The 27,825-nt window shown below is 35.8% G+C and overlaps 1 protein-coding gene across 1 annotated transcript in view; it reads right to left on the bottom strand.

Moving 5' to 3' along the window:
* The window catches only part of MMP16 (matrix metallopeptidase 16), a 196,414-nt gene that overhangs the window by 14,674 nt on the left and 153,915 nt on the right, over nt 1-27,825 (bottom strand). Inside the window, exons 7-9 of the mRNA XM_054191367.1 lie at nt 16,341-16,479; nt 6,947-7,097; nt 1,359-1,474 (exon numbers count right to left, since the gene is read on the bottom strand). Of these exons, the coding sequence (XP_054047342.1) occupies nt 1,359-1,474; nt 6,947-7,097; nt 16,341-16,479 (406 nt within the window). The remainder of the gene's footprint in view (nt 1-1,358; nt 1,475-6,946; nt 7,098-16,340; nt 16,480-27,825) is intronic.

The following is a 27,825-nucleotide window of genomic DNA, read 5'->3' as shown; positions in this document are numbered from 1 at the left end:
CGCATATACATACATATATATATGTGTGTGTTAAATTCCTTTTGGATGTAAATCTTTAAAAATATGCTTAAAAAGTATTGAAGGGAAGGAAACAGAGGTTATATCCATTATGTTTGTCTATGCACACATAATGTTTGTGCCTATTTCCACATAAGTGTGTATTTACAAACAGTTATTGAGTTTGATGTATGCAGAATATCATCTTGACTGACCCACTTTCCAGTTAAAAACAAACCAAAATAAATAAAAAGAACACAAAAAAATCCAGTCTAGCCAAAAGGCCAGAATCCAGAGACTGTTTCTGCTTCTGGATAAAACAGAGACAAAGCAAGGAAGCAATTAAACATATTTATGAAAAAAAAACCCAAACATTTCCATGGTAAATTACTTAATCAAGTTAGAGGTTGAAATAGGAGACTGAAATGGTTTATACAAGGAAATAAATGTTTTTATCTGCTTATTAAAAGGAAATTAAAATAATATGGCAATATATACGTGTGCTGTCTGGGAGGCAAACAGAATAAACTCAGAACATGCTAATAAATAAATCATAAATGCCATACAATTGACACACTTATCAACACAATGATAAGTGACGGCAAATGCATATTTTTATTCCCGTCAAAGGGATCTAACCTCTGTGCAACTGAGGGCTCTGCTGGCAGCCTCCCAGCAGCCCCTGGGTAGCACTGAATTCTCTTAAAATGGAGGAGATTTTGGCTGCTCTCATTCATTTGGAGGTGTGGCCTGCTGAGATTCTAGGTTCCTGTATGTGATGATGCATCTTGATACAGGTAATAGCTGTACTATTACTACTAATAGCATACTACTATTACTACTAATCGCATACTAACATCCTTGTGATCTGCCTTTCTACATCACGGGCTTATGACATCTTTGATTTACATAGATTCCCAGAGATATTTCTCCTTAGATAAAGATTTTCCTTCCCTTTTATAGTTATTCAGAATGAAAGAAATACCTTCTAAGCTGTTTAAACAGGCAACACCTTGAAAAATCAAAAAAAGATATCCTGTGTTTGGGAAGCTTGTTTTAAGAGGTACCATAATTCATCAGAGAACAAAAAAATAAAGTGAATTAAGACACAAGAAAAAAAAAAAAAAGAATGGAGATTAAAGTTTATGATAGCAAATTTGAAAGATTTTTCTCCATGGTGTTAAATGATACATGCAAACAAACAGCCATTTTCACAACAGCAAGTTCTATAGCAGGAAACGTTCTGTTTACAAATCAAGAATTCCTTCGCTACTTAACCTGAATAGTCAATCACCCCTCTAGTACTCTATCTTACTTAAAGGGTGTTAGTAAATCATTAAAACAGGAATGTGTTTGCATACCATTTTCTTTGTGGACAAAGGCTCCCTGAGGAGATTCTGGGATACCTTTCCAAATTGTGATTGGTTTAGGGTAACCAGGGTCCATGGATCTCATTTCTTCACTGTATCTCCAGTACCTGGAATTTTTTTTAAAGGGGGGGGAAAAAAAAAGCATTTATAGGAAAGCAGATAAGTAACTACGTATTATTTTTCCTTCTAACATTTGCTACATTGATTAGCCACAAATGGGAATACTTGACTTCTTTTCTTTGAACGTACCACCGGATTACAAAGAAACCTTTTTGCTGACTGGACAATTGTTTCATGTAAGCAGAAAGAAGATAAAAAAATTTTGCACTTTGATAACTACACCAGCATGCAACCCACTTACAATCTCAGCAATTCTGATACCTAGGACTTCTGCACAGTGATAGAGAGATAAGATTAGATAACATTTTAATCACGAAAAAGACAGCAGATTTAGATTAAAATGCTCCCAGCAATCTTAATTTAACTCTTTATATGTATGCATTACAGTAGCTTTTCATTACATTATCATTAGGGAGATCCAGTGTAACACACAGTTCAACTTGGTTTTGTGCCTTTTTGCCAGCCAGACTTCCTCAAGTTTAAAAAGCTTCACCATGCAAATTCTAGGCAACCTGAACATGTAAGAAGAATTTACACTTGTGATTTTATTTACACTTACAGATAATGTTGATAATTTTGTTGTCCTTATGCAGCTGGCAAAATCACTATGCATATCTTATTATAAGCTGGTTCTAAGAATTAACATACTGTATCTCTAGTATCTCTGTATATCCTGATATAATATTAGGGTGGGTAATCTCATATTTTGATTGGCTGCACTAATTTAAAGCATACCAATTTAGAGCCTAGTTTTCTTAGATATTTATTTTTCAAAATCAGTTTTATTCATGTAAAAAATTACATAAAAAGACAGCCGCTCACCATTTCAGGACATCAAGAGCCTGAGAATATATCACTTTCATTGATAATCTGGTCACTGCTAAAAACTTGACCCTCTTTCTAATTTGAATTCATTTGACTTCAGCTTTTAGAAATCCTTGTTATGATCATTCCTGATACATTAAAGGATCCTTAAGTGGATGATATTTTGTTCCTGCAAAGGTACTTAGGCACTTCAATCAATTCACATCTTAATCTTTTTTAAAAACAAAATGGTCTAAACTCCTCTGCATTTCTCCCTGCGGGGCTTTTCTCTGGCTTTAAACTTCCAATGAAATTAAAAGGTGGCAGGTTTCAAGTGGGTTAAGAATTGGCAAGTTACCTTAGAAAACATTTGTATTTACTTTTTCTTTCTTATGCATAAATTATTTTTATAGCCTGATTTCTTAACCTAGTCACATATGCATCAGTAACCAGCCAACAAAGTAATGCTCTTTATTTTGAAATGTAACATCTTTCAGAGTTTACAGTCTTTTACATGGAGAAAGAAACAACATGTAGAAGCAGTAAACATACTACTGCAGTTCTTCCTCATCTTTTGACTATGTGTTTCTTCATCCTTAGTTTGCATTTTCTCTTTTTACATCTGCCTGTTCTCTCTCTGCTTCTTTATTCTCACTCTTTGCTGAGCTTAATATTCTATTTTCTTATCTCCATTTTTATCCGCATTTCTTCTTTATCAGCTATCTCACCTGTTCCTCTGTCCCTCTTTCCCAGAACCTTATTTCCTTCTTGCATGCTTCCACTCATTTTCCTTTTTGTTCATCCAACCTTTTCGCCTTTTTGAGATCCTTCTTTTACTAACCTCTGTGTTTTTCCACTAGGCTGCATGGTGGAAACAGATATTCTTATAGGACATTCAAAAATATACGTTGTCATTAAAAAACAAGTGTCTGAGGACACACCCAGTGCACACTCAAAAGTCCCCAAACTGTTGTTTTTTCAGCATCGATGAGAAAATCTATGGGGGCTCATGACACTATCCAAGCAATCTGTGCTGGAATAATGAGCATGTCTACAACTAAGAAAAAGCCTAGTCTTGATTCTCCTTGGCATGTCAAATGTTCACAAGCAGACTCCTCAGTGATGATTCGAGCTTTACAAACTATATAAATTGTGTTACTGTATGTCAGTGACTGATAAAGTAACAAAGGGAAAACAAATGAAAGGGCACCTCGTTGCTTTAGAAAAAGGGAATTTTGAAAATATTGGCTAAAACGTTATTTCCTGTATCTAATCCAATTTATACAATCATACTCTGAACTACTGGATGACTAAGCTTTATGAAGAAAAAAGTATTGATTTAAACTTCAAAGCACAAAAATCAGACACACCAGACAGGGTCATAAACAAGGCCATGTGTCAAGAAGTGCGGCAAACCTATTATCATCTTAGAACCATAGAACATTTTGGATTGGAAGGGACCTTAAAGATCAACTAGTTCCACCCTCCCTGCCATGGGCAGGGACACCTCCCACTAGACCAGGCTGCTCAAAGCCCCATCCAGCCTGGCCTTGAACACTTCCAGGGATGGGGCAGCCACAACTTCTCTGGGCAACCTGTTCCAGTGCCTCACCACCCTCACAGGAAAGAATTCCTTCCTACTATCTAATCTGAATCTCCCCTTTTTCCATTTAAAACCATTACCCCTTCTCTTATCACTACACTCCCTGACAAAGAATCCCTCCCAATCTTTCCAGTAGGTCCCCTTTAGGTACTGGAAGGCTGCTATAAGTTCTCCCTGGAGCCTTCTCTTCTCCAGACTGCACAACCCCTACTCTCTCAGCCTGTCTTCATAGGAGAAGTGCTCCAGCCCTCTGATCATTTTCGTGGCCCTCCTCTGGACTAGTTCCAACACGTCCATGTCCTCCTGATGTTAGCGGACCCAGAGCTGGATGCAGTACTCCAGGTGGGGTCTCACCAGCGCGGAGTAGAGGGACAGAATCACCTCCCTTGACATGCTGGCCATGCTTTTTTTGATGTATCTCAGGATATAGCTGGCTTTCTAGGCTGCAAGCACACATTGCTGGGTCATGTTTAACTTCACACCAACCAACAGTCCCAAGTCCTTCTCCTTAGGGCTGTGCTCAATCCATTGTCTGCCCAGCCTGTATTTGTGCTTGGAATTGCCCTGACCCACGTGCAAGATCTTGCACTTGGCCTTGTTTAACTTCATGAGGTCGCATGGGCCCACCTCTTAAGCACTCTGAATCTCAAGCCCTCAGGTCCCTCTGGATGGTATCCCTTCCCTCCAGCATATTGATTGCACCACACAGCTTGGTGTCTTCTGCAAATTTGCTGAGGGTGCACTCAATCCCACTGTCCATGTCAATGATGATGTTAAACAGCGCCGGTCCCCATACTGACCCCTGAGGAATGGCACTTGTCCAATCTTGTCCTACGCTATTCAGTTCTGGTAGGAGAGGAATGAGAAAGGGCAAAATGTTTGCTGTAGTCATATTTTGTCCACTCTTTTGCTTTCACACAATTATTTGGGAGAATTATCTTTAGTGTTTAAGTGGATTATTTCAAATATTAATAATAATGATCCATACATGAGCTGCTTTAGACAGATAAGTATTACAATACCATTTACTATTTGGACTTTTAAATCTTCTTACTGGTTTGGGGTTTTTTTTGGTTTTAATGTTGATTTTTTCTTTCATTTTATAGACAATATTTGATGCTTTGTATTTTATTGCTCTTTTTTATGTATACTACTGTTCTGGGACATTTAACTCTGTCTAGATTCTATCCTGGAGCTCCTTAACTACAGGTTACTGTCAAAACAAAGTAAGTATACATGTCCTTGAGTTACATAAGAAGGAACATTGTTATTTTGATGCTGGTGTAAATTTTTAGTTCCCTTTCATTCCTACCTCCTGCCACCAAGAAGCTACATTTATGTTACACCTTCTTCAGGAAAAGATCCACCCCTAGAGTAGAATTACACATACTACTAAAACCAGCAGGAGAATTCAACTCCAACTTTACATTAAATAAAAATTGTGATATAAACAATACACATCGAGAAGCTTAGTGGTATATGGGTTTATTCCCACTGGTGGTCAATATCCTGTAATAGGTCAATTATCTCTGCAAGGTTCATGTTGTTCGATCTTCTAACATACTGTATTGCATTTATATCCTGCTGAGTTTCATCGTGCTTGTTAGCTCTAAGTAGCAACTTCTCTGTCAACAGATGTTTTCTCTGATAGTTCTTTTAGTCTAGTGTTATTACCAGTAGTGTTTTAGGAAAGTCTCGACTATAAGTAATTGCCTGTGCATGGAAATATAAAGGGAGACTGCTGTATAAAGGCTAAAGGAAGTACAGGGCACATAAGATTCCTACTGTACATATTTTCCCAGGAGTGTGGAGGCAGAAAATTATTACCTGAAAATGAACTTACATTTTTTAAAGAAATCTACTCAACCATGAGAAGCAAATTATTTAGGTGGTTTTCTTCCTCACTGTGGAAATTGATTGCTTGAAATGATACTTAATTTTCAAACACCACAAAAAATTTTACTTAGTTATCTACTTTACTCATCATGAGCACGAGTCTTTTTAAAAAAAAGCTTCATCATCAAAATTGGTTGTGGCAATCTGTAGTGCAATATTACAATACTGCTAAAAAACTATCAACTGTAGTGTGCTAAACATATTCTATGACGTGTATTAAATTAATTTCTTAAGTGATCCATGAATACTATTACTTTCCCAGAATACTAAGTACCACATAGTAACAAAAGCAGTCATCAGACTTTTAATAATACTAATACAAGCATTACAATTATTAATAATTTGTCTCTGAGTGCTCAGAATTTGCACAGTGATACATCAATCAACAAACATAGTAACATCCTGAAAATCTGTAAAATTCATCATTCAGATAACTTTCAGAGTTTCAAAAATGAATGAGTTCTGTTGACATCTCTATAAAGTAGACAAATATTCTTTCCCTTATTTTTACAGGCAGGAAAATGAAGACACAGAGACACTAAGTGACTAGTGCCTCTTTCAGGACTGGAAAATAACTCAGACTTTACAATTTTTTTCTGCTCTTTATTAATCATAAAAATAAGTGTCCCTCCTGAAGGGAACTGTAAGATTTATTTAAAAATAATTCCTAGGGAACTGCTCAGATTGTTCTCTAGCTTCCTGGTTTAGCTGTCATTTCCTTTTCTTACCTCATTTTTAAATAGCAGAAGAAATGTCACATTTTCACTGACCTTAAAAAGCTTTGGATCATGCTTTGCCTGTTTATGTGTTAGGATTTAGAAATGTGGATAAAAAGGAGCAGGTTAAGAGTGTACATAACTACATTACTTTGAATATTTAAGTTTAAATTTGTCACAGCTGTGACTTGCCTGTTGACTTCTGAAACATAACTTTTTCACTGGATATATATACTCATTTCAGTATATTCTCACAAATATAATTTAGGTTACAAGAAATGTGAAAACAGCATGGGCCTCTATGTAGGAGGAGTTAATTTCATAGACAGAAAATTAACTGTTTAAATGATTTGACTTCTTCTTTTGAGAAACAGAGGAAAAGATTAACACGCTTAGCTGACATCCACCAAATCGCTTCCTTGCAGAATTCCTATACCAACCTATCTCCTTTGAAGAAGTAGGTTTTCCCAACATCTTCCCACCAAATTGCTGAATCAATGCCATGGGAAGGAATTCCACTTCCAAGTGTTATCAAATCATGAGGATAACCTGGCTGAAGAGTAGTGTCCTTGAAAACCCAGAACTTGTTACCTGTACAAAAGCATATATATACACATACATACATGTGTGTTAGTCTTCAGTACTCTCAGTGTTAATATTAATACACTCCTAAGAAATAAGAAAACCTCCCAAAGGGCTATAGTGGTTCTGCCAAACACAATGAAATAAAAAATGTTCTATCACTGCAGATAATGCAAAATTAAATATGCCTTACAGATACCTTGCATTTATAAAGCACCTTTCATTCAATAAGCCCACAGAATATTTTGATACCAACTATACAGGGATCAAACCCAGAATGAAAATGAAGTCATGTCAAGAGGCTCTGTGGTTGATAATGTAACACATTTAGAGTAATACTACATAACAGATTTACATTTCATGAGGAAAGAAGAGTGAATTTTAAGACAAAATGAGGTAAGAAAACATATAAGTAAATAAAAAATAGAAATTACCATCCTCATACAGACCATATACTCTTACTACCCTTTTATTACTTTTTTTCTCAAGAAGTTAAATTACTTATAAAGGATGTACAGATTATTTCTGAAATGCCCATAGAATTTAATTATTATTTTTTATCACATTTTCTTTAGTGTGGCCTAAAGACAGCAAACTGAGGTTCTGAAGTTCCACAGGTGAAAACCTTGTGCTTCCGAAATTAATGGGGGGGTTGCCTTTACTATCAGTGGCAGTAAGATTTAACCTTTGTTTGTGGGTGATGAATCATTCAAAACCACCCAATTGACTTATTACATGCTGATAATACCAGGTAGTTGTTTGATGCTAGCTGGTGTTAGCACAGTGTCTAAACAAACTTCAGGTTACCTGAGCTGTCTTAAATACGAATAATAGCCTAGTGCCTCCTTGACAGCAATGCTCAGATAACTATATTGTCTATATAGGGGTATGAATGTCTACAGAAGCAGCAGTTGCACCAGTGTTTTGTAGCATAGCCCACCCTGTAACTGGTTTTGGACAGGATATTTCCTGTACTCTCTCTTGTAACTGGACAGCTTACCTCAACAGCCCACAACTTCAGTTTCCCAGCTTCAGTTTGCTCCAGCTTCCCAGCCAAGCTTTTTTCTCACTGAACACTTCCACGATCATCTCACCAGGTTCATCATCTCAGATTAAGCCTTTAGTCTAACACTTTCCCCAATAATTGTGTTGCCTTCCAGACTCTGTATTAGGGTTTTATCAGCATACTGTGCCTCCTGTCCTATTCTTGCAACTATCTTCTCCTTTTTACATTTTTGCTTTCTTCTAATTCTTCTTCAAAATATACTTCTCACCTGTTTCTTTTTTGGTTGAGACTTCTCTTTCAAACACAGTCATCTTTGACTGAAAAAAGGGAATAAAGATTCTATATGCCCCCTAGAAATAGGGAAAAGGGAGCATAATTTGCATTTTAGTACTTATCTGAAGAGCTTGCTTTGTCTTCTCTTTGCATTATGTCATCTAGGCCACAGGGACACTCTGAGATAGACTATAGGCTCCATTGTGTAGAAAAAAAATTTCTCTTCAAAGCACTACCTTCATCTGTGTTTCCAAAAAATGTTGCTATTTTTTAGTAATAATAACACTGAAGGAGAAGATACTCTTTGACATCATGTAGACCCTTCTGAGTTACATCACAGAACAGTCTAGAGAAGATGAACATATATATTGACTTGGTCTATTGGATACTTCACTTTGGTCTATTCATTGTTATTTATGATGACGATATTTAAAATATAAGGGGAAAAGTTTGAAAATATATTTTGCTCAAACACTTTTGGAAAGAGATGCTAAGAGATAAAATGATGGCTCTTCATATTAGCCATTGTACTTACCTGTAAGGCTAGGCAGGCTATTAAACAGACTTAGAAGGCTAAGGCACTGTGCTGTATGAATACTTTATAAGGAAATGTAATATCATCCCAAAGATCTGGGATCAGGTGTATGCCAAGGTCACCAAGAGGGAAAATCCACAGAGCTGTTTAGCAGTTGGTTTTATATTTTAGTTATCCCTCAGTGACATTCAATGTTTGCTTAAAGGGAGGGGTTTTTTAATCTCCCTGTTTGTACCGTAGTGATTTAAAACATGTTTTCATTTTATCACAATTTTAATTAGGAGAGGGGATATAGCTTCAGTTCCTCCCATGCTGGGTTTCCAGAGTAAATTTTTTATCAGCTTCTTTACAGCTGCTTGTCACCCACTTCCAAGCACAGATACTACAATTTGTTCAACAGATCCATCTTCTCCCCCCTGCCAGTTGAAGGAAGAAAGGGTTCAAAGAATGAGTATGTACAGAACCATTTGAAGTACTGAAAATAAAAGAGACCCAGAGATTTATGAAGAATAGTCATGGAAAGCTGAGGTTTGTGTTGACCCGGGATTAAGGTCTATGCTATTCAAATTTACTATTACAAATTCACTTACAGGGTCTGATCATGACAGGGGTGAGCATCTTCAGTCATTCACTGTCCCTCCTCCCATGTGGTTTATCTTTTTGCCAATTCACATGGCCAGACACAGAAGGCTTCAGATGGTAATGGCAGTTTCAAATGCAACGATAAGAGAAGTCATGCATTTTGGACCTTACTAGTTGGTACTTATGGTGTGAACAACAGATGGCATCCAGAGAATGATACTGAGCCAGCTCATTTCTGTTTCAGAAGATCATTCAAAATGACAGCTGTTGCACAGCATTGAGAGGCATATGCTGTGATGTATGTAATGCCATTACCTTTCTCTGTGCCTTACAAGGAATAAAAGTAACAGCAATTGTTAGGAATAGATCATTACCAGCCATACCCAGCAAGTCAAAAAAGATCAGGTCATACCAGAATAAACAAGGGTTGAGCACACACCATTATAAGTGACAGCATTACTGAGCCAGGTATTTGTTGCATATTCAGATGTACTGAAGTAGAAGGAAAGTGTAAATGTGGGAACACAAACTAAATTCTTCACGTGATTTCTTACTAAGAAGCAAATTCCTTCTGGGTAGAGAAAAGGTAAATTTAACTGTATTTTATGAAGACAGTAGGGCATTGAGTGCTCAAACATATGTGGGCAAGACTTCTATTGATTCTAACTAGAGGGAATTGTATTTAACATTTGCTTTGGAAGACATGTTTAGTCTGCTACAACTGTGTTGATTGTTAATGGGAAGGACTGTATATAAGAAATCCAAATGTTCCATCTGGCTGACAGTTTTCACTTTGGTTTTTTTTGTTTGTTTGTTTTTGTTTGTTTGTTTCAGGTGTTTTTAGGTGGTTTGTTCTGGGTTTTGTTGGGGTTTTTTTGTTGTTTGTTTGTTTTTTAGCTTCTGTCCCTCAGCTGGAGGAAAGTGGGTGTCTGTTGATCAGAGGGTTTCAGAAAAGTCAGGAAAAATGAGAAGCTTTCAAACTCAGAACCAAATATTAGGAGGAGTTAAAGCTGAAAATCAATGCCTGACTATGATGAGAATTAGCTCTTTTTACTTCTAACTTATATTTATGTATCTTAAAATGTATTTAAAAAGAATGGTTAAATCAGTATTCTTTCATTTAGCACATATTCTACTTCCACTAGGAAATAGTCAGTACCCTTAATTATATGTGATTATAACAGAAATAAAGAATATATGACAAAACTAGAATAGTTATAGCCTGATGCTTCTTATAGATAACTAATGCTTGTTCAGAGAGTCCTAACCTACGCCCTTGGCAGAAATCACCACTGTATTTATTTTACAAATTGTTCTTAAAGGTCTGGTTGGTGGGTTTGTGATTCTCACCACATGTTTCATGAAGCCTGGCCAACCTTCAGAATGTTTCATCTCTCTGCTTTTATTCCCTAATGTAAGATCTAACATAATAACAAGCAGAATGGTAAGGTCACAAGCTGAGAATGAAGCAAGTGATAAAAAAGTCAAAATGTCTTACTTTTTGCAATAATGTTTTGTTAAATATCATCACTGTAGGGAAACAATTGAGAAGGATGAACTGTGACTGCAATTATTTGAAGTCTCTCAACATCTATCTTTGACATTCTAAAAAAATTACTGGAAATAAAGGCTATCTGTATTTCTATGCTTCACTTAAAACATTGAATATTTAAGTCCAGATATTTTTCAGACTATTTAACTGTCTCCTGACTATTGCAAACACTTAGGCAGTTTTTATCAATTGTAGTTTTTCCTTTGAAGAATCAGAATGCTGAATAGTTGTGCTCCTGTGTTGTCAGCACCCAAGTTTTTTGTTCATATTATATGCAAATATGATAGGTGTGTACTGCAAGACCCGTGCGGGATATTGCATATAATCACTGTAAGCATTACAGTGACGAGACAAATTCTCAAAACTTTTAGGAATTATATTCAATGGAAGCCAGTTAAAATTTTAATATCTAATTCTGAAAGTTTTTTTCTCCAGTCACCCTTGTTCTTCATTTTGGTCTTTCAAGACAGGATTAAGTAAGCGTCTTTTTACTAGTACCCCCAAATTACTATTCATGCTTCTTTTTTTCTTATACATTAATGTGTAATGTTTCACACATTAAGTTTCTGTCATTTCTCTGCTCCATGATCTGACACTATAGTAAATATATTTTTCAAAATAAAACTGTCAAGCAGTGGAATAAGTGCAGTTGAAAGTTATGATGGTGGCACTGGTAGTACGAGTTTTACAGCAGCCTTTCTGTTGCTACATTTGGTTTATCATAACATTCAATAGCGCAGATGGCTTGACAATTTCATTTTTAGCACTATATAAATTCCCATAGGCATACAGAATAAATTTTACTATTCACGTTTCCTCATTAAAAAAAAAAAAAAAAAAAAAGAAGAAAAAAGTATCGTTCTGGTGCCATCTTCTTATTATCATTCAGCATGGACACCAGCAGTGAATAATAACAAGAATGTAAACATCTGCTTTTTCTAAGCAGTGATCCACCAGATTGCCATGTACTTTATGAGCATTATGAGGCACAAGGAGGCAGGCCAAGTATCTTAAGCCACCCAAAATGAGCAAGCATTGCCTCGCACTACAAGCACGCTACTGAATTTTTACAATTGTTTTACCTTGTGTAAATAAATATTAAATTAAAAGAAAGAAAAACAACAACAAAAAGGAAATAACAGTTTAAATGGTAAAATTAAAAAAAATAAAATAAACCCAATGAAATTTCAAAACCAAAGATGACACTTGATCCAATAGTTTTGACTTGATTCAGCTTGATTTTCTGTAGACATCTAACACATTATGCATGATCTCCCAGGCTCCGCCAGTATTCTCAGGAGAGGAATGTCAAATAGGTATAAATTTACTGATAGATTTTATTAGCACAATTTAATAATAGCTAAATTTCTCATCGCAAAGATGTAAGTTATAAAGAAGTTTCAAAGGTTCATAAATAAATTTTCCATCCTGAGCTGCCATCTTATATCGCTTGCATATGGCTCATATTTTACAACATGTTTTTAAATGTTTTAAATACTTTTATACCTTTACTAATCTCTATTTCTACTACTGTAAAGAAGTCTACTAATGTCATGAATCCAACTGTATACAGAAGGAAGAAAAATCTAATGCCAATAAAAAAAAGATAATAAAGATCTAAACCTTTTTTATAATTTAAATCAACTGTTTCAAATTTGATGTTTGCCATCCTGAAAGACAAGGATTGAATGAATCAAACAGAGCATAGATTACTGAAAATAAGTGAGATTTGTGGTTTTCTAAAGAGATAAACAGAATGTTTCAGTCCAGGATGGTTCACAAGGCCTACCCTGAAAGCATCTTAAAAATGTCACTGGCCTAAATGAATATTGTTTATCCTTAACTTATGACAGTGTAGGCACGTAAGGAGAAGCAAGGTGGCAATTACTCACTAGCAATTGCAGATGAGTAAATTGGCTTACTGCTTTCTTCACCTTTCTTAGAGAGTAAAGGTATTGCTCCGCAGGTATGAAAGCAAGAGTGAAAAACCAGTCAGTCACAGGAGGGCCTGTTTCACAGTAGTTAAAAAGTCTCCAAAGTGAGTGAAAGAGAGCAATGGAGAAGGAAGGTGTGTCTGGAACCTTCCTTTGAGCATCTGCAGAAGAAGCAGTGGCTGTTCCAAAGGGAGGATATTTACACACTGACCAGTTTCTCCAGCACATACCAGAGATTCAATACTCTATACCCTACAGGACATTGGAAGTTACGGATACCTTGAGAAGAAGTTTTGGAGACTTTATTGAAAAATCTGCAAGTAAATGCTGTCTTCACTCAAACACCACACTTTGCTGTGAAGAACTGACCAGTCTTAAAATGAAATGATCTGGAAAAATGTTTTCCGAGAGGAGTGTGTAGTGACATTATTTCATTGCAAGCTCTGTGATGGCACTCACTCCATCTTTTCTATTTTTTCGCTGAATAATGGACATAAGTGTTGGCTTAGATATATGCTTTGTAAGCACATCTGTATGCCAGACATTAGATTTAAAGCTCCTTCTAGAACTTACTTGGTTTGACCAGTTTTAGATTGGTAAAGCATGCTACCTGTATTACATGTTCTACTTGCTCATCATCTTAGCAACAAGTCTATTTCTAGCTCCTTTGTGACGAAGACATATACTCTTTTCCTAGGAAGAAATTATGCAAAGGAATGGAAGAAAAGAGACAATGATTGTTACCTACAATCTATTTATATAGACTTCTGCAGTCATGTGCCACAAGGCAGCTGAGATCCTTGGTAAACAGGAATTTTCAAGGACACACAGACAAAAGACTTAACTGAACCTATTGATTTTGTGGCAGTGGAAAAACATGAATTACACTAATAGACAAACACCATCAGGTAGATATTGGAAACCATGAAGAGGAAGTGGCCAAGAAGCAAAAATTCAGAAAAAATTGCATACGGACTTTTGGACCTTGGCAAACAAAGGGGCAATACAAGTGTCACTGGAAAAATAATGGAAGGAACTTTGAAAAGAAAGCAGGTGGAAAAATACCTGCAACAGAAAATCCAAGAATCATATGATATCAACTAGAAAGCACAGAACTAGGTGGTCTGAAATCAGAGAGCATAAGCTAAGGGATGATGAGGAAGGAAAAGAACATAATATTCTGACTTCTAAAAGTAGAAACCTGCTGCTTCTGCTTGCTTTACTTAATCTTATTTAATTCCCCAGCTAGAAAATAGATCACTTCCTCTCCATTTTTTTTGTTAACTATAACCTACAGACTAGAATCAATCCATTCCTCTAAGACCTAACAAGAGTCAGTAAGTGTTGGGTGAACAGTTAAATAATAATAAAACATATTTTGAGGTCATTGGGAAGGAAAAGAAAGCAGGTATAAGACTATGATCTTGATCATTTCTGTCTGAAGCTCAGGTAATCGGAAATAGGGTGGCCAGCAGGACTAGGGAAGTGATCGTCCCCCTGTACTCAGCACTGGTGAGGCCCCACCTGGAGTACCGTGTCCAGTTTTGGGCCCCTCACTACAAGAAAGACATTGAGGTGCTGGAGTCTGTCCAGAGAAGGGCAACAAAGCTGGTGAGGGGTCTGGAGAAAAAGTCTTATGAGGAGCAGCTGAGGGAACTGGGGTTGTTCAGCCTGGAGAAAAGGAGGCCTTATTTCTCTCTATAACTACCTGAAAGGAGGTTGTAGTGAGGTGGGGGTCGGTCTCTTCTCCCAAGTAACAGGTGATAGGATGAGAGGAAATAGCCTCAAGTTGCACCAGGGGAGGTTTAGATTGGATATTAGGAAAAAAATTTACACTGAAAGGGTTATTAAGCATTGGAACAGGCTGCCCAGGGAAGTGGTTGAGTCCCTATCCCTGGACATCTTTTAAAGACATGTCAATGTGGTGCTGAGAGTCATGGTTTAGTCATGGACTTGGTAGTGCTAGGTTAATGGTTGGACTTGACGATCTTAAAGGTCTTTTCCAATTTAAATGATTCTATGATTCTATGATTCTAATGGATCCCAGAATTATCAAGGTAGAGGTCTGGAATGTGCAGCATATGTCCTTTGCTCTATGTAGCAGTGATGAGCAAAGAAATTACAGAATAATATTTGTATTGTCCCATGACCCATGGACCCAAGAATCAAGTAGAGGGATGGAGATTTGGAGGTACTTTGATCATGATTCCTGATCTTACCAACTTCACAGAGTTTATGACATGAAGTTTATTTTACGGCAACAGAAGTAAAAGCATATACGGAATTGAAGTCATGTAAATAGAAAATGTACTATATAGAATGTAATTTTCCTTATGATTCACACAAAAAATACAATTTCCCTGTTACTAAAATATCATCTTCATTGTACTGTTATGCAGTGTTTCTGCATGTTATTAAATATTTTTCATTTAGCATTCCCAAGATGATAATGTTTCCATAGTGAATGAAATATAATTTCTACTTCCCTGTTAACGATTCCACTTGTAAAAATGAATTCATTTTTGATATAACAACTTTTAAAAAAACCCTACTTTTTTGTAATGAGTTAACAAGCGAATCACTCACAATACTAAATAGATGAATAATTTTTCACATATCTATTCAGTTTCTTCTTTCTTCTCCCAAATTATTGTCTTATAAAACATATTTCACATGATTTTCACTCTTTTGTTCCTAAATGGGTATTTATTTAACATATAGGATAAATTTCTCATTAAATCTAAATTAGATGCACTTTCAAGAACTTTAATTTTGAAGAATTGCTGATGCCTGGAGTGAAACTTTGAAAAGAATGATTAGCAACAGTTCAATCTATACAACATATTTTCTGGAGTTTATGCTTCTTTAAAAACACTAAATACACATCTATGTAAAAGATATTTATTTTTCCCACTCCTAACATCTCTGTTCTCAGATGAATAAGTACAGTGCAGTAGAGTGAGATATATGCAGCTCAGATGCCATTTAAATATATGCAAATTTCATTTGTAAAAAGGAAGAGGTGGAAAGAGAATCACAAAGAAAAATTCGGGAATCTGTTCATTCTTGCTTCCTAATGCACATTTTTCATAAAGGAGTTCATAGTAGATCACTGCATTGCTATGTATGTCTATTATTTATACTTCCAAATTTTTACTGAATATGAACAGTAAATGATCTGGTACTTTGAAGGGTAATCATAAATTAAAGCTGTAGTTGCCAAAATGAGAAAACATAACATATACTTTTCATTTAGCTATCAATTTGCAACATGATTTACAAATCATTAGTAAAAATAAGCAAGATATGTTCCAAGAAATCATCACAGCCAAAAGTATTACATAAAATCTTATTTTTCTTCTTTTCTTACCTTTAAAGAAGACAAAATTCCCCTCACTGTTTTCATAAACTGCATCAATGCTGGGAGGCAGTCCCCTCCAGAAGTAGGTAATCTGCATGGGGTATCCATCCATCACCCTGTTGTTTCTGACTCGCCAAAACCACTGATCCTGGAAACCAAATATACGTCTCTTACTATGCTTTGAGGCATTTAAATGTGTTCAGTTCCTGTCTTGAAAATACTAAACGGCCTATCTTAGCATTTTTAGAGCATGAACTTTCGCCGTTTGCATAACCATATTTGTGTTTGCATTTGTGTCACATCCACACATTACAGATGTGTCAGAACTAGTTGTTCCCTGAGGTGGGAATAAGCTACCCATGTGAACCGTGTGTTTGGTGTAGATAACCTTCGGCAGTACATACAGTGTGCTGTATGAGATGATGTAACTTTCTAAACATCTTTCCTATAAGGGGCCCAATTTAAAATTTGCTTTTAGAGCAAACGGTATGCATATGTGTAAGCCTAATATATAAGGGGACTACAGACAGGCTTTGAAGATCAACTAATTCTGCAAGACATTTTTTTACAGTGGTTGCTAACAGTGAAAGGATAATAAATATTGCTGTAACATTACTATGTCAGTCTGATAAGAACTACACTTTGATGACAACTTTACTGAAGATTTGCAGCCTTTCTGCGTAGTAAATGGTTAATATTACAGGCAGTTATAGGTGCTAAATCCAGTGTCATGGTAAATCTCTCTTAGCTTGTTGTCATCTAAAATGGCTTCTCCCCATGGGATATGCTATTGCTTTCAATGAGAGTTGTACGGAAGTTGCATTGCTGAGGAATGAGGAATGTTCGAGTTGAGAAACGAGTATGTGAAACATTAGATGGCTGTTGATAAAGATGTCATCGTTGTACCTTTTCAGCTCTTATAACAACAACGGTTCCAGTCCATCCAACATTTAGAGATGAGGGAAGGGGTAAGCAAGTATTTAACTTTTTACACACATTTGCACATTTTTACAACATTGATATTATATAAAACAAAACTCCTTAAATGATAAAGAAAGTGCTATTCTGTCAGATATCTGTCACTGTTTTACACATCAGTTCAGCCTTCTTTCTGTATAGGTCAACTTGCCAAGCAAAAGAGATCTGTGGTCTTATGGGAACTGGCACAGCTTAGAGAGAAGATTAATACTTTGCAGGAGCAGGCTTATGATGAACTGTATTCATCATTTTTCCAAACCTGAGATCACAGCTCTCTAATTGTTTATCTTTCCAATGACTCAACAATTTGTAAATCTCCATAAAAAGTATTAGCCATACAAATACAAAACAGCTCAATATAAATACAAAAATACATCTTAATCATGTGCATAAAAAAAGCCTAAAATTGAAAGAGTTGTTTTGAGTTCCAGATTTCTGAGAACGTCAGTGTTAAAAAAAGTTCAAATAGCTTAGACAACCTGAAATATATCATATTGAAAAGTTGCAATTGTCTGGAAATAATACTACTAAAATCCCTCACATTTTTTCATGTCTAGCTATTTCATTGTTAGTGTAACACAGTTGCACTATTCTCATCTGATTAGATTCCTATTTTCAGCTTTCATTGTTTTTTTATTGTAAGATGTGTTATAACATTTAATGAAGGTCAGCAAAGCAATTTTTTAGGATTGACTAAATTCCAATAAGAGAACTGGCAAAAGTAGGGGAATACAACTTAGAGATCCAAGTATTTAGGAAGGCCTAACTGAAACATGTGTTCTGAATGCTGGAACAGATAATGTCAACCTCTGTTATTTTTTATTATAGCATGGAGATAAGACAATAGGGCTTCGGAAATTAAAATTAGGGGGAATATCCTCAAAGCAGACATTTGGAAGTTTTTTTTTATTGAAACGGTAACAAATACTTGAAATGCAGATTTTTTAGGCATCACCAATCTAGGAATGATTTAGGGAGGAATCTCAATAGGCCAAACAGTTCTTTGTCCTCCACAAACTTCTATAAAACCCTCAAAGGTAAGCAGCATCTCAGAGATCACTTTATTAATAAAGTTTTTAAAAAAGGACAAACAAGTACCAAGCTGCAGTGATTTAAAACTGCAGTCTTTTTGATATCTGTTACTATCTTTAGTACAATGGAATATTCCAATCTTACCTTTCTTCATTCCAAGACAGAGACAACCCTTTTTATTCATCTGAATTTGGTTGCAAAAGCACACCTTAGAAAACAATGTTTAGTTGCAGGAAGGAACATATCCAGCTGTCATAAAATGTCCACCAACTTAGAAGGACATTGAGCAAATTGCAGGTACAAAATAAGCAAGATATAAAGCTGAACAAAGGCTGACTACTTAGCTGAATACAGAAGGACATAAGTACACACATCATTGCTTCATTGAACAAAGGTTGTAAATGAAACGTGCAGGCTTTCAGGAGTTTCCCAATACAATGCACATAGTACAGAAAGTCTGGACATCAGTGCTACAGACAAAGCTTATAACATTCTAGGTTGGCTAACGAATCAAGTACTCCACTGACACTTTGATATTACACCAGAAATCACCAGAATCTCAACTTTCAGGTAGTATACAAAAGCAGATCATGCAAATCACATTAATGTGTTACAAGAGGATTTCTGTAGTTCTAATGACAGTAATAATCTTCTTTTGATCAGACTTAAACTACATTGTTAAATATTCAATCAATTCCATTGACTGCTTTTTTCTTAAAAAAACCCAAAACAACCAACCAGCCAAACAAAAAACCCCCAAACTTTAAATAGTCATGGATATATTCAATAGTTCACAAACTTCCAAGTATTAGGATAAATGTGGCCGGAGTAGCAAGCAGTCATTTTAGTTTGCACTACTGATTGCCTAGTACTATCCCATCATGGTGATTTCTGGTATAATATCAAAGTGTCAGTGGAATGACCTCAACAAGGAGACTAAACATGCATTCTTGAAAGAAACTGACTCTGTAACCAACACAGACTTCAAAGTATAACAAAACCTGTAAAATCAAGTCAAAAAAGATCTTCTTCTTGAGACTGAGTTATGTTTCAGCCTTAGTGATTTGTGGAATATATTTGCATTAACTCATTTTGATAACAAGACCAATAAAACTATATTCTGCAGATGAGGTATTGAGTTGCATGTCAAAGTGCATATTTCATATTTAATATTAGCGATTTGCAGCAAAATAGTGAGATTATTCTTATTTATTTTTTGCTCGAATTCCTTGGCAAACCAATAATTTGCCCTGCTATACCACAATTAAAATCTTCACAATAATAAAATTATGGCAAAGCTGGAATGTTTGATTCATGCAGCATAGCCCCAGGAATATATATTTATAAATAAATACATTGAAAAATATAAATAAATATAAAATATATATGGTAACGTCAATACCTCTGTATCCATAAGCTTTCAACAATAATTCAAGGTATCCGCCAAGAAAATAATTCAGCAGGGTGTTACTGTGTACACATAGCCATACTGGACTGGCATTAAGCCTTTTCACCTGAGATTAATTATAGAAGATCCCTACTCTATCCTTTAGTCATTTTAGAGATACTTCCAATAGAAATGGTATCTAAAATGGTATCATGAAAAATCATGAATCTTCAAGAACTTTTCTTTTTTTTTAATATGTACCTTATTACTTCCCAAATTCTACAAAGAAATGAGACCACCACTTCTGTACTAGTACCACTAGATGAGTGTCCAGTGAGTTACATAAGTAGAATTGATTTGAGCAGATTTATATGTCTACAATGTAAAAATCTGTTTTAGAAATTAATCACTTAACCTAACACAGTAAAAGTCCTTCATAGAAACATTCTCAGTTTGGCTTCACTTGTTTGTTTATTTCTTTATACCGATTATAAAGGGAATCTAGAAACCTGGCTCCTGTTTAGATGTCTGCAAAGTACAAAGTGGGCATCTAAATGCAAGTGAGATAAATCCCATCCATTCTCTACTTTTTGTTTCCTGGGTTCAACCTGTCATAATGCAAAGAACATCATAAGGATGACCACACAGGGCCAGATCAGGGTTCATCTACGCATGTATCCTATCTCCACTGAAATCACTACTAAATTAACAGTTAAGACTTCAGCTCTGAAATGGTCAGGCAGTTGGACAAGATGATCATTGTAGGTCCCTTCCAACTGCACTATTCTACTCTGTTGTACTCTGCCTCTATTCTATTCCATTCCATTCCATTCTGGGGATGGACTCTTTATCAGAGAGTGTAATGATAGAAAGAGGGGTAACGATTTCAAACCGAAAGAGGGTAGATTGAGATCGGATATTAGATTTAGATAGGATATTAGGAAGAAATTCTTTACTGTGAGGGTGTTGAGGCACTGGAACAGGTTGCCCAGAGAAGTTGTGGCTGCCCCATCCCTGGAAGTGTTCAAGGCCAGGCTGGATGGGGCTTTGAGCAGCCTGGTCTAGTGGGAGGTGTCCCTGCCCATGGCAGGGGGGTTGGAACTAGATGGTCTTTAAGGTCCCTTCCAACCCGAACCATTCTATGATTCTATGATTCTAATTCTATTCTATTCCAATAAACACAAAGGGAACATGCAATGACACCTCTCTGATACTCTCTCCCAGTCACCCATCACTTGTTGTTCAGGGACCTCCTGGACCGAACGTAATAATTCTTGATGGACTTTTACTCTTATAGACTCCTTCCTAAACACATGCAAATTCAGAGCATCCACAGCTGTCTGCAGAAAGATGCATGACAATTTAACAATCCACAGTGTGAAAAGCCATAAGCAGTCAGCAACAGTCACAGCTGCTCACTGGTGTTCAGCCCTCATTCACCTTATTTCTTTTTCTTTTATTTTCTTTTTCTTTATCACCAAGAATAGTAGCACTTTGAGTGCAAGATCTAATCTAAGATCTTTGTCGCTTCATATTAAAACTATCTTGTAGACTAAATCCTTCTGGTAGTTTTCAGGGAACCGTTCTATACTGTAACACATCTGGCCAATATTAAGGATAAAGGGTTTGTGGCTTGAAACAAGATCACGGAATCACGGAATCACGGAATCTTCAGAGTTGGAAGATTCTTCCTATGCCATTGCCTTTAATGTCTAAATACTCCATTCCAAATCATAATTGTGAACATAACATACCATGCTCTCTCTTTTGCTGATGGAATCCCATAGACTCCTTATTTTCCTGCTCTATTTCTATTTACATGCCATTGCAATAATCGTGAACAATGGGGTATTGCTCACCAGTGAAGACCCTACAGGTTTCCACAGAACTAAGATATTGAAAATGTATAATTTTAGCATTTTACGGTCTTAATTCAACAGACAGAAGCAGGCACATGATTTGCCAATAGATGTATTTTTAGAGACAGACAGACCGACATGAATCAGCAAATATCTGGAAATGTCTGAGAGCAGAACTGGAAGTTTGGATCATTTATACAGTTGGGCAAGGTAGATGTTGGCAGAGGTTGACAGAGTAATTTGTTTATGTAAATTTAATTTTCCTGGATGACTTTCTTATAAACGTACTGGACTCAACGGTTTTAGACTGCCAGAGTTCAAACTCTGGAACTCAGGTTAAGAAACTCTAGCATGTGGCTGTAAAGCATGCCAAGGATTTTTCTGAGGTATCAGATGGGGTAGGCTCTGCTTATAGAAAGAATGGAAGAATTCAGCACATATAACTAAATGTACCTAATTTATCTTAAACAAAGTAATGTTTACCAGCAATTTTATCATCTGCATTTTGATAAACGGGTACAATTACTGAAAATGTGTTTTCAACACAGTTCAGCTACTACTGAAATTGGAAAGAGGCATAGTCCAAGAGAAAGTGTATGCACTCTAAGAAAGCTCTTTCACACTTGAAGTAAATAGCTTGAAACAGTTTCTCTGACTAAACCTGTCTCAGTGTGTTTGGTTATAGTGAATAAACATAATTTTGCCTCTTTTGAGAGATACTGTGTATTGAAAAACTGTTTGTCTTTCCCACTCTATTGGTTAAATATACTTTTATTTCCCCAAAACACATTAACTCCTGCAGACAGGTTGAACACATGACTTGTCACATACACTGCAATTCCAAGCCTGACAAACATGTACATTGAATGCATAGCTATTAGTGCCTTTCCTTGATGGCTAGCAAACGCCTTTTTGTATGCGTCTGTAGTTACCCAAAATCTCCAAATATATGGATCACTTCTGTGCAGCTGGGATCTTGCATAATAATGGATCATTAAATATTATGACTATAGACATACTAAGTAAATTAAACTTGGACAATTATTCCCAGTTCAAAAAGCAGAACTGAAACAAAACCCAAAAATAATCAAAATTGAATTGAAATTAAGCAATATATCTAAGAATCAGAAAATGGGCATCGAGTAAGGAGAGACTGTAAGCTGTTTCAGAAACAGTATTATGGATAAAGAGTAACAGTAGAATGAAGAAGCAGGAGCAGTCACTCAAATTGAGTGTTATGAAATTTGTTTTATTTAGAAGATGGGATACTTCTGAGAAAAAACAGACAATAAAGCTTTTTAGAGAAAAAAAAATCAACAGAGGTTATAAATAAAACATTCTGCACTGTCAGTAAATGCTCTAGGTATTTTTTCCTGTGCATATGTAACTCAATGATTAGATGAAGGGACTAAAATATAGTATGTTCTTTATGATCATAGTAAATACCTTCCTCATAAAAGCACTTCTTCATTAACAACTTGGAGAATCTTGAATGGAACAGTGTATTCAAGTAAAAAAAATCTGGCTTATAATGCATAATTAATTTTCATAATTTATTGTTAGATACAGTCTCCTCCTAATCTTACAATAAACCAGTTTTATCTTTTTAGGGATGATCATGTTCAATTGTTCTTCATGTTTGATTCTATGAACTCTTCTAGCAAAGTTTCTAAACCAAAAAAGTTTGTAACTTCCCTTTTATTTATTTCAATTTCATGCTGGTAAGCATTGATGCCATCTCATTTTTTTTCAAATGAATGTTTAAATCTGTACTCCTATGAATAATTAATTTCAAGTTTGGTATTTATTCTCACCGTAAACATCTTTCAGGTTCCTTAAGGTACAGAGCTGATGGGTACGAGAATTAAAAACAATCTCCAGAATTAAAAACAATCTCCAGATATTTCAGTTCATCCATAATACACAAACTGATGGAGTTTTTAGTGCAAAATTAATGGAGCTTTCTTCTCTCAGCACCTCATTTTCTCCTGCATCTCTGGACCAACAACCATTGCCAACAATAAAACATTAATTTGCTACAAAATCTCTAGAACTCTGCCCTTTATTTTATACCTAATGAACTCTGTCTGCAGTTCTGTAGTGACAACATGACACTCTGACTCAGAGGTCCAAATGGTACCCACTAAAAACAGAAAGACTGCCCAATGTGACATTCTGAAAAATCTACAAACAGCTGTAAAGAAGAAAAAATTGGAAATCTTTCAAGTAGCAACTTCTGTAACTACTTTGAGATGAAGATTAAGCTGACTTCAGCAGAAATTAGGGTTTGTGTTGGTTTTACAAGGAATCTTAAAACTCGCTGTAGGTACACAAGGCAGGAAAAGATGAATGGCAAACAGTGGGATAAGTGAAAAAAAAGGACAAATCACAAATGTAAATTATAATATTTTGACTGTGATTATAAAAATGTGTGAAACCCCCCATAATTTGTGAAAAATCCTTGCATTGTACAGCAAATAACTCTGTGTCAATTTCTCTCAGTCAATACTGAGACTCTGTCTTGATGTTAAAGTATATATATAGTGCTGTTAAGGGTATTCCACCACAAAAAAAATGGAATGAGATGCAAAACTGAAAAGTTTAATATCTACAGCTGCTAGAGAGAGAAGTTTTACTATGGCTAGATTCCAAAGGATCACTGCTTGGCCTATTTAATTTCCAAAAAAAAGAGATGAATAAACATAATACTTCTTCCCTAAATCTATGTTAATCAAATTCTGAATTCCAGTTAATACTGTAGCTTAATATTATTGACCAAACACATCAAGGTTTCACACTGGATCATGTCTTCTCCCATAAGCTACCTCTGACCATGTACAAAAGCAAGCCTTTGTCAATGGAAGATTAAACATACCCAGCAGCTATGCAAAGCAGGCGCGGTAGACTGAAACATTCAGTCAAATTAGTATGTTTATAATTTTTTTTACCATCTGAATATTGCTAAAAAAAAGCCACTGGTAAATAATATACTAAGCTGTTTAGTAACTTTACATTATTCTCTTAAAGAAAGAAAAGTTCTAGTTATGTACAGAGAAACTTACCAGAGGACAGAACTTGCAGAGACTATATTTCAAGACTGTGATCCAGCAGAGAATGAAGTTTCGCTATTATGCATCTTTGTGGGAGTATTATAAAACTTCTTGAATTTGGGAAATGCAAGGTATGTGTATTTTATCTAAGTCAAAATAAATCAGGAATATCCTTTTAAAAGTCTTGATCTCAAAAAACACTTTTCCACATCTAGTTCATCAGTTCTTGTGAGATTCACCAGGGGATCTCAAAATGATGCTAGTACTGGGCCCGCAGCATGTGAGACTAAAGGCTTTGTTCCTACTCATGTGGGGAATTCCACTATTTTTTAATAACATCCATTTTCAACATGCCAAATTTGGAATTTACAACGTTTAACTCAAAGGACACCACTGCACAGAATAGGAAAAAGAATGCTTTTGAGCAACTTTTTGTGAAATAATTTTCATGGAGCAGAAAAAAGAAGTTACAGTCCAGGGGAATTAAATGTAGAAAAAGTATTAGCACAATTCAGCTATGAGAATGATTGCTCAGATTATTTTTATTTTCTGTTTTGCATTTTTTTTTCAATATGGAATTTGAAATGAAACTTATAGATTAGCCCCACTTCAGTTCCTACTTAATTCCATAGCAGAAAACAATTGGCTCTAGTGAGACTGGAATCTGACATTAAATGGATGCTACCAATCTAGCTCATTTTAGGAAGCAATTAACTAAATGGGCTATTCTATACATACAGAGAACGCTTTAGCTCAGCTTATTATTAAGCTGATTCACATTAAGAAGAAACAAAGCTCCTTTAAAACTACAAAGGACTGTTATCTGTTCATTAACAGATGAATGTGTCATGCATTGAAGATGACTTATTTGAACTTCTAGAAGAATTCATCTTCCCTAATGTGTTTGGGACAACAGCATGGTTGTAATAGAGTAAAAATGTGGTCTGAGAACCACTATGAGAAGTCAGAGCACCAGGAAAACCTCAGCACTTCCTATATTGAGATCCTGAACTTCCTGATCACCTCCTCACTGGATATGAGACCAACTCACTGGGTTTGAAACAAAGGGATGCAAAAACATAATGAAATGCTGTTGCTAATTCTCTTGTTTCCTTATACTCCCAAACAAGGAATGTACTTCCTTGATGCAATTTATTAACCACTGTTGATTACCATTTATTATTGGCATCTAATCAGACACTGAAGCACTCCTCCAGACAAATTATAGCCAGTTTGTTACGATCTTATTGTTTTTCTTAACAAAATGTTAATGCTAACCAACACCATGAACTAACTGCTGTAACTCAGAGTACGAGCAAGTAAAAAAACTGGTATATTTACCCATTTGTTTATGAGAAGTACTACACTGAAACTGCTTTAAAGTGTCTGTCTTCAGCTAAGTCACTGACATGAAAAGCTCACTGGTCTAAATACATTTTCAAGGAGAAAAATTATCTAGTGATTTTATCTAGGAAAACTTTGCTAAGGAGTAGCATTTTTTTTTCCTAATATCTGTTCTTGACTGCTTTTCTACATAACTGACAAAGTCAAGTCAAGTAATTTATTCAAGGTCAATAGTGGCTCCATTTATGTTCAAATCTACCTTCTTGGCTTCATATTCTTGGTCCTAACTATTGACTTGAATAGCCTCTTTTGCTCATTTCAGATATGTGCAAAACTGTTTTTCATCGCTCATGCTGAAATCTATAGCTATGCTTGCTTTATTTAAAAAAAAAAAAAAAATCCAGCAATTAGGCTTCAAAGATTACGGAAAATATGAAAAACAACATTCCTTTTTCCAAAGGAGGCAAAGGCCTATGGCACTCCATATAAACTCTGACTCTCTTCACAAGAGAAACCTCTTTTTTTTCCCCTTCATTTATAAACTGCTGTATAGATCTCCTTCATGGACACTATATATGAGAAAACGGTAATGTGCACTCTCGCTCACCTGAAGTCTGATTCTGCTTTACGCACCACCCGGATGACAGGATGTAACAAGACGAACTATGACTGAAGCTGGAGCTTAACGTTCAACATCAAATTCTAAAACATGGTCCATTAGCCAAAACGTTGGTATAATCCCTCTGAAGCCTCTCCTGTCTTTTTGTAGTAATTTCAATAAAGTACTGCCAGCTGCACCCCAGTTTTCCCACTTCTAGTGCTGCACAGTGGGAAATCTGAGATGCAGGGTTTCTCCTCCTTTATTTTATCTTTGAATTTCTTCTTTATAAGCTTCCCTCATTTACTCTTCCTCTAATTCGTACTTTGGCCATTTGTATGGGGTGTTGGTGCCCAGGTGCCGGCAGCGGGGCCTGTGGGGTGGCCTCTGTGAGGGGGGGCCGGGGCTGCCCCATGCCAGACACAGCTGGTTCCAGCCGGTTCCAGCCAGTTCCAATGGCCCCCCTCTCCCTCAGGACAAGCTGAGCCCCTCAGCTGAGCTGCTGCTGCCTTTGAGGTAAAGTTTTTAAGAAAAGGCAAAAACATCACTCCCCACTCAAGAGGTTTTTTTTTATATTCAAAACACTTTCATGTTCAGTAGCAGATTTGAAGAATTCCTGATTATATTTCCAATACACAAAGCGTAATATTGAATGAATGCCTGGCAACAAGCTATACAAGAATTCAGCAGCTCTTCAACAAACTTTGAAAAACACCCATTCATATCTAGACTAGATGCTGCAAATCACTCTTTCATGCTATATTTTTGTCATTTGAAAGACAACATTCATTGTTCAACTATTTCAAAGAGGTGTTATTTTGCCTAAAATCATCAACATAAAAGGAATATAAAACTATTAATATTTTTAGGATATAACTGTGAAGTTTATTTTGGCTATTGTATGTTGAAATTTTGCTAAATATCTTGCATGTTACAAAGCAAATATGAAAAAAAGTGCACAATACTGTGAACTTACATTACCTCTTCCTAAACAAAATATAACAAAATATGCAGCCAAGTACGTCATGCAGTTTGGTCCTTTGCTATGCAGAAATGGTTTTGGACATCTATTTGGTTGACTATTAGTATATCCAAATACTCTGTGTGCTTCCTTGAATATTGAATGCATGTATGTATAAGACATTCACACACAAAGAAAAACAGGTCTTAAAAATAGATGTTAGGCTTAAAAAAATGCCCAAAGAGGCCAGTAATATTTTTGTAATCATAATTTTTTTAAGGAAAC

This window comes from Rissa tridactyla, chromosome 2, assembly GCF_028500815.1.
Source record: "Rissa tridactyla isolate bRisTri1 chromosome 2, bRisTri1.patW.cur.20221130, whole genome shotgun sequence".
Classification (NCBI taxonomy): domain Eukaryota; kingdom Metazoa; phylum Chordata; class Aves; order Charadriiformes; family Laridae; genus Rissa; species Rissa tridactyla.
Note: the sequence above shows the minus strand (reverse complement) of the source record. Positions and strands in the feature narration are given on the sequence as shown.